Source organism: Clinocottus analis, unplaced genomic scaffold (assembly GCF_023055335.1).
Source record: "Clinocottus analis isolate CAN_PGR_092001 unplaced genomic scaffold, fCliAna1.0.p SCAF_4, whole genome shotgun sequence".
NCBI lineage: Eukaryota > Metazoa > Chordata > Actinopteri > Perciformes > Cottidae > Clinocottus > Clinocottus analis.
In genome coordinates, this window is record NW_027176153.1 from 22,908,048 (window position 1) to 22,920,783 (window position 12,736).

General features: G+C 39.6%; 1 protein-coding gene across 1 annotated transcript; it reads right to left on the minus strand.

Moving 5' to 3' along the window:
• Window positions 1–1,893: 1,893 nt before the first annotated feature.
• On the minus strand, window positions 1,894–5,355 carry mul1 (mitochondrial E3 ubiquitin protein ligase 1). The gene is made up of 5 exons (XM_068596787.1): window positions 5,250–5,355; window positions 4,165–4,307; window positions 3,968–4,055; window positions 3,752–3,872; window positions 1,894–2,713 (listed from the first exon to the last, which is right to left on the minus strand). Exons 2-5 carry the CDS (start codon window positions 4,282–4,284, stop codon window positions 1,984–1,986), a joined length of 1,059 nt encoding a protein of 352 aa, XP_068452888.1. The 5' UTR covers window positions 4,285–4,307; window positions 5,250–5,355; the 3' UTR covers window positions 1,894–1,983.
• Between the last annotated feature and the right edge of the window lie 7,381 nt (window positions 5,356–12,736).

Consider the following 12,736-nt stretch of genomic DNA (forward strand, 5'->3'; position numbering starts at 1 on the left):
TTGTTATTACAGTTAATAATCTGACGATTTAGCAGCCAGTTTGTCGGAGCAGATTACACAGTAATCCCATATGCTTTCCAGATCGTCATGTTTCAGGTGGAATTTGCCCGGTTAATCTCATTGTCTGGGATTATTTTTGATATCTAACCTGTTGTGAGTGAGGCCAGACTGCTGTTTGAACTCTGGGGACTTGAATCAGGGCTGTGCAGGAAGATGTGACTGCTCTCAAATGATTGTATCTCGTAAACAGCCCTCACCATGCACTCGTATTGAAATTCATAATCTCATGTGGGGATTAAAAGAGGGAATTGACAGTTTTCTCACCGTTTACGTGGCTTGCGGAGGATGGTCACCGTCTCCTCATTGGTCCGAACACATTGGATGTTTTCTGTTTCTCCAGCAGACATTTAAATCCCATGCTTCCTGCAGGTCATGGACTTTTTGGACTATTTATTCCACTCATGTTTTTAATGAGCAAATTGAAAATGCGCATAAAAACAGGTTTGGTTGAAATGTACTCATTACCAAACCCTGTAGAGACACACAGCTAGCAGAGCAAAAACACATAATAAACAAAAGAAATCCAATAAATAATGGAACGGAGAGCAAGGAATGGAGTGAGATGAATACTCGTAAGTGTTTTCTGGGTCAGATGGACCTGATAGTTAAGTGGCCATGATGACGCCTCTAGTGCCATCAACACAGTACAAGAGGGAGTGCGTAACATTCGTCCTGCTTGATTACACTGTACGTCTGACATTTAGCTCAGGTTCCCTCAGAGACCGACGGCGTCAGCTCACTCCAAAGAAAGTAGATATCATGGGAAAGCTGCTGAATACTAATATCGCCAAGGCCCCCAATGTAATGTTTTAATCTGGAATACAGAATCATTTAAAGGTGAAAGGGGATTCTGCAAACTGCCTTAATGCGGCTTTCTCTATAGAGCCAGATAAGGATCCCTGCTGGCCTCAAATTAAATTGAGTTGAAGCTTATTCTCTCTTTTTGCTTTCGAATTTTCTGGCTAAAAATGAGCTTAAACTAAATAATATGTATAGACAGAATGAAGATGTTTTAAATGTAGCACTTCCGATCATTGATTGATGTATTAGTTTGCCACTGTCAGGTGGCCCAGCACATACATGTTGCCTTTGGATACATTTTGAATGAAGCAAAAATAATAAAAATAACAAAATGATATAACCAGCAGGAGGTGGAAACAGTCCGTTGCATTGGGGGAGTATGTGGCGTCACAATATTGTGTTTATTCATGCTCTCTGGATTCCAAATCCTGAATCTCTGATTTCCCTCCCAGGCAGACAGCCCCCCCTACTGGCAGACATCTAAATTTTCTCCAAACTGTTTATCTTATACAATGAGTGAGAAACAATTAGTATTTGGTCTAGATTGCATTTTTCTTTAATACGATTTCCATTGCAAATATGCAAATTGCCCAAGAAAAGTCCCAAACATCGAATCATCCCGAGAGAAGCTTGAGAGTCTTGCAGAGAATTTGACAGAACGCAACCTTTCATAAACCAATGCCTTACCAAAGCAAAATCCCAAACTTAAAAGAATGTTTACAAAATGTAGGCATTATTTTTTAATACATACCACCGCTTTCTAACAGTTGAATATGCATTTAAACTAAAGGGCTTAATTGTGCACTCGCTCCTAAGAGCTGTTTCGGACGTGTGTGAAAATGAAATGACATGTTCTTCGCTTCTAGGATCGACCTATATATTTGCCAGGAGTATGAAGAATACTCATTTTTCTCGCGGGAGGAAAGAAATAATTACATTTTCTCTATTTTTACATATTTTTTAAGGGGAAAATGATTCGGCACAGACACCAGTCAGTATGTAAAAAAGGAAACAAAATGTACAACGGAGACATTTGTCAAGACAGCTTTTAAATGACGTATGTCCAGTGTTATGACTGTACAATGAAAAGTAGACTGCATCACACAATTTGCAATTACCACATTAGCTGTTGTATAGAGGCACCACCCTGTCTATTGTGGCCCTGCAGATGGGGCATTTCTTTGGCTCCGGGAGGACGTTGAAGCATTGGATACAGGCACACACATGACCGCACTCGAGAAACACGCAGGACCGCTCCCGGCTCAGGCAGACGGTGCAGCTGGTGGGCGACACACTGCTTTCCTCTATGTTGAGTTCACGCATACGCTTCTTCTGCTGCTCCTTGAACTCCTCCAGCATGCTCCTCTCCTTCTTGCTCTCCCTGTGGTGGAAGTATCGCCTCCACAGGATGAAGAGGAGCGTGGAACAGGCGGCGACGCCGAAGACGACGGTCAGAATCCTCCACAGTCGGACGCTATTCCCTTGCTTCTTGAGAAGGGACTCGTAATCCAGTCGCGTGAGAAAATAACGAAAGCCCTGTTTGGGAGGCTGGAGCTTGATCAGGTTGTTATCCAGGACCAGCTCTCCGACACATGTGACGCTGTCTCCCAGCCGCAGCATCTCCTCCGTTTCATGGATGCCCTTGGGTCGCTCCCCGCTGATGAAGTGGCCGATGACGTTGGACAAGGACTGGACGGTGGGGTGGAAGTTCTCGTACGTGGTCTCCAGGTCCAACTCTGCGGCGTCGAGCGGACGTACGACCCGAACTGCGGCAGCGATACCGTCATCGTGAGACCCGAGAGAAAATGGAACTGTGTTGGTGCGCTGGTGGATGATTTTTTCGGTGTTGTTCCTGTTCAAAAAATAGTACAGTTACTCATGTTTTTATTGGCACAACTAACGTTGTTCTGTTGATTACTCGAGGAGCTGCTTGGTCCAGCAGAAAAATAGCACAGGGATTCCCTGAAGTCAAAGAGAACATTTTACAAATGCCTTCTTTTGTCCAACCAAGTGTCCCAAACCCAAAGATATTTAATTTGTTATTATAGTAAACGCAGAAAAACTGGAAATCTTTATATTGTAGGACCAAAAATCTTTTGAGCATTTTTGTTTGTTTAATAATTGCTCATAGGATAAATAGTATTAAAAAACACAGATCCAATTTCGGGAGATCGACTTATTCTTTTAGTTATAGCTTTGTTAGATTATGTCTGTCACAATTAAGTCCAACTGAATATTTAGTCCTTCTATAAAAATATTGCAAACATATTTTAAAATATATGCGCAATAGTTTTTTCCCTTAATGGCTGGAGGGGTGTGTCAGTGCCTGTGATAAGAGTATCGGACACACCTTCATTTTAATTGGACCAAAGTGACATTTACAGAGAACTTTACATGCTGTTTATTGAGCTGCAGCAGCCAATTAGCCTTCTAGCCTCCAGACTGACGTCAGTGAACTTTTCTGCTGTGAATGTTTATTTGCTTGGTCACTCAGTCAGCAATCTATGTATCTGGACAATAATAATGTTCATTTATTTAAGTGAGATAAGAACAGTGTTGTTCGTGCTTTATGTAATATTTGATTGGCTAAAGGAAAGCAAGTCATATCCTCCACGCAGACTGAGAACCATCGGTATTCTAAAAAATGTATGTAGACAATAAGAGAACCGTGAAACATAATATTAATAATAATAATAATGTTTTTCCCTTTCAGTTCCTGACTTCTTTTCTAAGAGAAGAAGACATGACTTGTGATTTACAGAGCAGATATGTATGCTGTATTGACAATGGTTTAAAAAATGCTATTTGGGTTGGACTTAAATACAATAAGCTTCATCAAGCCTTCTGACTGTATGAACTTTACTGGGAATAAACCCTTTCATTCACTTACCAGAGATGAGTGGTGCGATTCCACACCATCTTTTCCTCCTTTAAGGTCAGTCTTTCAATCACGCCTTTGCAGTTATCAACAAACTGGCTGCTTAGAGTTTCCTTCACAGACCTCACTACGCCTGCAGTGTGCAATAAACAGGACAGAGTGAAACAGCAATAGTTATGCAAGGTAACTTTTAGTCTTGCACGAGGATTTTGAGGTGGTCTAACAAACCTTCTATTACAGCATATGGGACACATCTTCCAGGAGTTTCAGACAGGAGGTTTTTCAAATCCTGATCGATGGATAATTTCTTGGCTTCCTGTAGAAACAAGCAATGAAAGATTATCAAATAGAACATATTAGGCAATAAATTAACACATTGCTGACATTCACATGACCAAAACAGAGTGCTCAGAAATGTGGCTGACCTTTAATCTGGCAACTGTTGTAGCTCGGTTCTTGTAAATGGAATAGAAGAGTCCAGTCAGGGCTGAGCTGGTGGCTAAAACCACGATCTGAACAGTTGAGGGTTTCCCACTGGAGTCCATGCTGGGATTTGCAGCATTCAGAGCTGTTATGACAGAGATGACAGAATAATCACAGGTATGTTTGTTGTTGTTACAAGAAACCAGGGGTGGAAAATATGTTTAAGTTTAAACTGTTTCTTCTTAGTTCCTCCTCTATTCAAGATCTAAAACAATGAATAATTACGTTTCCCACAGCCCAAGGTATTAACGTCTTATTTGTTCAACAAAAACTTAAAAACACAGAAACAATCATTTTACAAAAGACACACAATGGAAAAGCCACAAATCATCACCCATAAAATGTTTGGGATTTCTTTCACTGTTTTTGCTTGAAAAATGACAACAATTAATCAACTGTAGTGGATATGTATTCCACCACTGAACAAAACATGTATGACAGTACAGACAGTAGACAGATTGTAAATAAGCCTCAAAAGGGGAAGGAGCTGCATGTTAGATTGAATTCAATCTCGTGAGAAGCCTAGCTTGATAAATCAACAACGAGGACAATCAGAAGACGCTGTGGCTTTTTAAACAACAGCCATAACGCACCTTCCCTTGTTCATTGAGACACTTTGGTAATTGACGTCCGGTGTCGTTAACGTTACGTCATCAATCACGAACGTTAACGCTAGCTGAAGTTAACGCATGCTAACTTATTGCTAACGCCAACTAAACCGGGACCTTTTGTAATGATATTATTCATGGTTAAATAACCATTGTGGTTAAAGCCTGGAAACCCTTCACACTTAACGTTAAGCTAGTTAACTGGCAAACGAGCTAAATGCTAATAGCCAAACACTTCCTTAGCGTTAACTGAGCTCACTAGCTCGCGCTAACAGCAGTTTGTTTGCTACTGTAGCTCGCGACGCCTCATAATTAACACAGTATGACAGTCCATTTGAAGCCTATCGTAGCTGTCATGTTACGACACATATTAATAAACGATAAGTTATTTGAAGCGCTTTGCAAAGGTGTTTTCTAACCTGTATTTACACGCGTCCCACTGTCAACAGAGGTTTAACAACAGCTGTGGGACTCGACGCTTCAAAATAAAAGCCTCTGAAATCTAATATTTCCCCCTGCCAGCAGAGGGCAGTGGAGAATAAGTTATAACAAATCATAATGATTTTGGGTAGACAACTTTAAGTAAATAGTAACTCTACGTGTTGAATCAATATAGTGGAGTAAAGTACACTAATTATCTCTGAATTGTAGTTCAGTGGAAGTATAAAGTTGCATGCAATAGGATATGAGTACAAGTATCTGAATATTGTAAGTGCAGTACTTGAGTAAATGTACTCCTTTCATTATTGGCTTTTTTACGATGACAAAGTCAAAATGTCCTTCCCCACACTGGATCCATAGCTGTGTCCTCATAACATAATGTACACAAATTCAAAGCAGGTTGTAGTTGTAGTCTATTGTCACAAAAAAAAAAATGCAGCTACGCACACAATTAACAATTTGCAGAATGATGGTTCTGCAGCTTTATGGCACGCTATTCATCCGTGCAACTACAGTAGTACTATTAATGGTATGCCAATCACGTATTTGCTTCCCAGCACCCAGATAAATAGAGCTGCAGTAATTGGACACAATGTTCATGATTTCATTAATTTAATATCATAAAGTAATACATACAATTCTAATGAGATTAAAAACAGCTTGACTCTGTTACTCTGTTGGTGTTAAGAGTGTTTTCCAGCTCACATTCCATATGTCTCTTGCACCTTCTTACACATTCTTCTTGCGCGACTGCAGAGGACATAAAGTCAGTGCAAGAGGGAAATTAATTCAGATTCCAACTTATAAAAATGTGAGGGGGCACTGGCACCCACAGGCCACCTGGAGGGTATCAACACGTTCAGCTATAGATCATCTCTGCAGGCTGCATAGATAATGCTTCCTGCAGTAATATCGGCACAGTCCAACCTTAACCACGACTATAGGTATATGTTTATTATTATGATTATTATGAGCATTATGCCAATTTTTATTCCTTTGGTTTAAACACATAGTAAAATGATACAACTATGGCAGAATGAATGACACAAGTGACGCAACTGATGACCTGAAATCAAGTATAAACAACAACAACATGACTTTAAGTCTATACTTCAAAGTCAAAAATTGCACTCAGTTACTTTTGGATAATAAAAAAAAAATCCCAGGAAGATTGGATGTTGTCAGACAAAAGATTGTTAGTAGATTTATAACAATATGTGCAGTAAGCCTTTTGTTATGATGAATTGCGCCTCATCTCTGACAAGCACAATATTTCAACTGGTGTAACTGAATTTTCCTTTTTTATATATTTATTTTTCGCACATTCTCATTGCATCATGTGTGTACTGTACTTCTTTTAGAGATGTTAGGATTTCAAAAATCCATGCGCTGCTAGTGTGAGGTAGTTATTAGAAAAGAAGCACATACAAAGTAAGTAAGTAAGTAAGTAAGTAAGTAAGTAAGTAAGTAAGTATGTCAAGTTTATCTATATGGTACTTTTCACAGCTGCAGGTCACAAAGTGCTTGACAGGAGTAGAAAAAGAGAACTAACACAAAGTGATCATACAAGGGGCCAATACCTTACAAGAGGTTTTGAGCACAAGACATGTGTTTAAGAAGGCACAGTAAAATACACAATAAAACAAGAAATACAATAATCAAATACAAACAGATTAAAAGCAGGCAATAGAGCATGTATTTCAACCCAAACGCACGTGTAAAAGAAAACTTTTTTTTTTTTTTACAGAACAAGCATATTCTTTTGTTTTATATTACTTCTGACTGTGTTCACACCACACAAAAGGAAAACCTTGATGGAGATTGGTAAGGATGTGTTTACCAAATGGCACCACCAAAAGTAAAATATGAGTTTATAATTAAACACAGGTGTATTTTTGAGGTGGAAAACAAGGTTTTTATTATATGGTCTGATCTCTTTACTCCCCCAAACCTGCTTCAATGCACTCACACTGCCAGCTTGCTCTATATTTACACCCCCGCTGCTATAAATCACTGAAAGTGTTCAGACTGTTGCGTAAAGCAAACATTTCCCAAAGAAAATGAAATCATAACTTTGGACTGCACATATTTTAAATGCAGTGCAATATAGAAACAGTATGACTTCATAGTTTTTGATAAATTAATAGATTTTGGTGGAGTCTGGCACAACCTTCTTGATATATGCTTTCTGCTTCCACTAATTGCATACAGGACCATATTGTATATCACATTGCTCCGGTGACATTTTCAGCCTCTACATTAAAAAAAAAGAAATCATCAAACGAAGAATTACGATTCCAACCACATCCACTGTTTATTTTTGTATCATATATTTCCAGTATTTAACAGTGTAATAATTGTACTGTTGTAGAATTCAATAAGTGTTTTGAAGAGACTTGATCGACATTATATTTCAGAAAAGTACCGTGTGGCAAATGTGTCACTAAAGCGCTAAAGAAAAGGTATACGTTAAGCCTGATTGCATCCACTTTAGGACCTTTAAGCCCTCTATTTCATTAATGTTCTCTGCTTTTTTTCTATCACTCGATCATGTATTTGATATAAACGAAAATATAACGTATTTGCAACATCAAGCGCTTCTTCTCTGATAATAACAAGAATAGCTGCCACACAAAACCCCTCCGGCTGAATCAGTCTGACATAATCAGTCTGACATGTGAATGATCGCCCTACGAGGATTTTGCGGCTCGCCTCAGAAGAGGAAAAAAGGTGCAACAAGGTTTTCAACCCGAGCAAGAGAACATAACTGTCCTCTGGGCTTCTATTCCACATTAGTCACCTGTGTTGTGGACAAAGTCTACCTTGCTGATCCAGTGCTCCCTCTGCCTACGTAAAAACAACAACAACCTCCCACTTCCTTACTTCCTTTGTGTGTGTTTGTGTGTCACATAATGATTTCCGTTCAAATGCCAGCCTAACACGCATTCATGTGGGTTTCAGACGGACGGAAATAGCGACAGCAAATGGAAGCATGGCAGCTTAATGGGAGGACTACATAGGCGGGAAGAACATCATATGTGTCCTCCTGAGCTGGTGTGTTGAAAGGATGACAGGTGGGATTTGATGTGACTGGTTCAGATAAGCCCTGCGTATCCGTGCGACATCCATCCAGACAAACTCTGCTCCTTGTAGAGTCAATCCAATTATACACTAAGAGCCAAAACACACAATAGTCGCTTACACTTCATGTAACGACTTGTCGGATTTACAGCTCGGATGTTGAAGTTACAGCCACTTTTAATAATGTCAAAGTGCAGATCAGAAGAAATGAGAATTTTTTATTGTTATTATGCAGCCAAAAAATGTACTTGTGAACTTTTGAAATGCCAGATTTGACCACAAAAACAGGACACAGTTGGCTCGAACTGTCTTAAAGTTGAAGCAAACTCCAAACTTTTCATGTCAATGACTTGACAAATAGCATTGTCCTCATTTGACTTCAGGCGGGTGCCTTTGATAGACTCAAACATGTGATATCAAAGATGCGATCAAACGTTTTGTGGCATTTGGACAAAGAAACTTCAGAAGCGGAGTCTTATGAAAAACCTGTTTGAAATAATTTGCAGATATTTCTTTTGTTGTCCTCTCACCGTATTGTTTAGCTCGACCCTGGCACGCAATCTGCTCATTCTCCCTCTGAAAGGCACATTATTTGGAAAAGTCTCAGTTCCTGGAGATATTGAAATTAGCTGGCATTCAGTGCCTGCAGGATTGCCTCTGAGGATTACGCAACAAGAGGACTGAATGTATAATAAAGCTATTTGGCACAGACTTTATTGTGGCGCGTCTAATATTCTGCCCCTCAAACCTTCAAACGTATAACACGTTTACCTGCAACACATGATGAAACACTGACGGTGCTAATAAATACTGAATATGAGGATATCAGTGATCACATTGTGAATAATGGATGATAGAAAATGCTGGATTTCTAGCAAAGTAGAGACTCATTGTTTGTTACATTTGATATTGGGAACGCGGTATCACTTCTCAACTAACTCTTGAGACCCATTAAAATTAAATATGGACGCTTGGTCAGAGTCATTATGGGATTTAGCATCTTATTTTGTCTCATCAGTCATGTGATTTGTTTGTCTCATGATCCGTTAGTCGGGTTAGCATCAAACACAACCTTTTCCTCACCCTAACTAAGTGGTTTTGACACTTCGATGTGTGACTTTCCCGAGTCCAGGGCAAAGAAATAGTCCCCATAAAACCAGCAATATTTTTACACTTCCATTTTTGTAAATAATATATAAATGAAATATAATGTGTTGATTAGTGAGCGTTAGAGGTGCTGGCAGGCGGATTATTTCATTTCTTATTTTACCATTTGACTGAGCAATGCTTTCTGTTTCTCCAGATTTGTGTCTTTGTGCTAAGCTAAGCTAAACAGTCGCGTGCGGTATAGCTTCCTATTAACTGTACACGCACCAATCCTCTCCATATAACTCTCAGCAAGCGAGGGAATAAACATAGTTTATAGTTTATATAGTGCCTCACATCCAGATCAAATACTGAATATACGTATAGTCTTAATAATATTCACCAATTGGCTCTTATTTCTCATTTTAATTTGGCTAATTAAAAAATACATCATGAATTGACCTTACATGCAAACTGACGAACGATCCACCGCCGTGCATCACTTTCCCTGTGACGCAGGAGTAAACGAGGGGGAGTGGACCTGCAGGTCTCCTGTGACTGCACCGTGCCGCTGATTAAAGGTGGGAATGAGCCTCCTGTATCTAATGTCTTGCAAACTCCCTGTTCATTAAACCACGACCGACTCGAACCGCATTATGTATTCATCCGAGCTAAAGGAAATCTATAGTGTCGGAATGAGATGATATTGATTTCAATCCTTCGCGGCTAGTTCCTCCTTTTGTAAACAAAAGAATCCCCTCAGCCCTAATGTTAATGTGGCTCCCTTATCATTTTTGTGAGTATCATTCTTTTTTTTTGACTGAGTCTATAAGAGGGGTTGTTATTTATGGAAGCGGTCTGATATATTGAAGTATCCCTTTCTGTCGCTATTCCCCCCCTTTCTCATTCTTCACGCCGTCACGTACAGCCATAAATCCGGCATCCAGAGGCTGGGACCCTCTCTCTCTGCCAGGCCCCTCTAATTGATTACACCACAGCGAGTAAGTGTGGCGTGATGAATAGAGAGACCAATTTAATTAGGCTGCCTTTGCTGGACAGAAATATGGAGCATATGCTGCCCTGGATAAAAAAAAAAGGATGTCTCCAATGAAAAAAGGCACCGAGGGTAAGGACAGGGGAGGACGAGGCAGGTGAGGGAGTAGCATCACTCTGATAAAAAGTAATTGGATTGCGATGATAACGTTCTGCTCTCTGGGTTGCTTGTGTGAGTTCATAATGGATGTGTGTGTTCAAGCCGAAGGGAAGCGAGAGAGGACGGCAGAGTTACAGGGAATGAGGAGGCCTCAGGAGGCAGCAGGGCTCATCTGGGAATTCAATGTGTGGCTTGACTAAAGAAAAAACTGTTTTTCAGCCTGAAATGTCTCAACAACTATTGGATGGATTCAAATAAAATGCTCTACAAATATCCATGATCTCTAGAGGATGAAGCCTACTGACTCTGGCGAGGATCGACTGGCTTTTTTTCCTCGACACTTGTCTTCGGTGGAAACTTATATAAAAAAAATTGCCCTTAAATATTGGATGGATTGAACTTCAACTGCACGTCATGGTTTGGAGTGCAGGACAAGCTGGGAGCGCTGAAATGCAGACTCAGAGACGAGCAAATGTCAGGCTTGTTTGATGCAGTTTTCACCTTCAGCTCACCATTAAAACAATCTAGAATACAGCTATGATGTATTTTTGAAGGCTAATAGTAATGTTTATGTTCAGAAGTCGAGGCGTCTCAGAGACAAGCATGTCATGACGTTGTATGCATTCATAAATTTAGTATTTTCTATTTATTGCATACCCTTCTGGGGGGGCCTCCGGCTGGTTCAAGACAGCAGAGTAGTTTCTCTCTCTCTCTCCCTCAAAATAAAAAAACCGACATGTAATAGAAAACTATGGAAGCCCATTTCCGCCACAAAAAACAATTAGGACCAAAAAAAAACAAAACGACCAAAACAAAATTAACTGGAAAAAAAAGAAAAGTCGATTATTATTTTTTTTTTGTCCTAATTTCTTTTTTGTGGTCCTATTTTTTTTTTTTTGCTCCAACTTTTTTTTCTTCGTGGAAATGGGCTTCCATACACATTTCTCTCCTGGAATGAAACGGGATTTTTTTTTTTCGTTGACTTTTTTTTTTTGTTGTGATAGTCAACAAAAAAAGGCAACAAAAAAAAAAGATTAATTTAAAAAAATATGTTTTGTCCTAATTTATTTTTCATTTTTTTGTGCTGCTAATTTTTTTAAATTTTTTTCAGGTCTTAATTTTTTTTTTGTGGTGGAAATGGGCTTACATAGAGGGAACCCCATTATGACATATGCCTATGGTTCGTTATTACCCATAATCTGTGAACAAGCTATGAGTAAAGACAGTAAATGGCCGACCTTGAGGTAAATGGACCGTGGGGAAATCGCTCATGAACACAAACATAATTCACAACATCAGACTGTAAGATGAGTATGAGTATGCGGAAAATAAATATTGAATACATTGTATTATATATTTATGATATTAACTGCAGATTTACGAAACATTTAAAAAGACCTTGAATAGAGAGATTTATTGAAATACGTCCCATTCTCTCAGAGAAGAAATATATTAATATTCCTCTCAGTCCTCACGGTTCCCAGCAGACTGCACTTACATTGCATGCCACAGCTTATTGCATTATAATGCTTTTAACCACAGTTACATCATGTCCCACATGTTTAGAGGCAGAGACATGAAGACACTGGCTGTGTAAAAGCAGAGAGTTGAGACGTTTCCTAATTCCATCGGACAAACCCACTCTTTCAGGCCGGTAACTCGGATGGCAGATAAGTCAATACTGAATACACTTACCCATTTCTGTAAAGGCCAAAACATGATGAATCATTTTCAATTTAGGACATCAAGGTCTGCGTTTATCTCCTGTGGTTAGAGATGAGCTATCTCACTTCACACAGACGAGTAGTGGTGCTACAGCTGTTTGTATGAGGCCTCCTCGATCTCAGATCGCGGTCCCATTATTTGAGCACCAAACATCCACACTGCTCTCTAAAAATCACATTTACATATCAGATAGTGCCTACAAACCCATTCAGTCTGCATATTCTCTCTGTACGTATATACAGCACATGCATGAAAGGCAGACAAAGAGACATCTTACCCTCTCAGTAAAGCAGAGAACTTCATCCGCTAGCCGCACTTCAGTCTGTGCTGCGAGGACCAGCCCAGTGACAGACACAGATTATACTTCTTTTGAATTGTTGCACCAGAATCCTCCTTTAAAGAGATCTGCCCTCGTTGCAC

Coding starts and splice junctions, on each gene's coding strand:
- mul1 (XM_068596787.1), bottom strand. CDS start 4,284: ATGGACTCCAGTGGGAAACCCTCAACTGTTCAGATCGTGGTTTTAGCC. Junction 4,056..4,164: donor CAACAGTTGCCAGATTAAAG/GTCAGCCACATT, acceptor TTGTTTCTACAG/GAAGCCAAGAAATTATCCAT. Junction 3,873..3,967: donor CCCATATGCTGTAATAGAAG/GTTTGTTAGACC, acceptor TGCACACTGCAG/GCGTAGTGAGGTCTGTGAAG.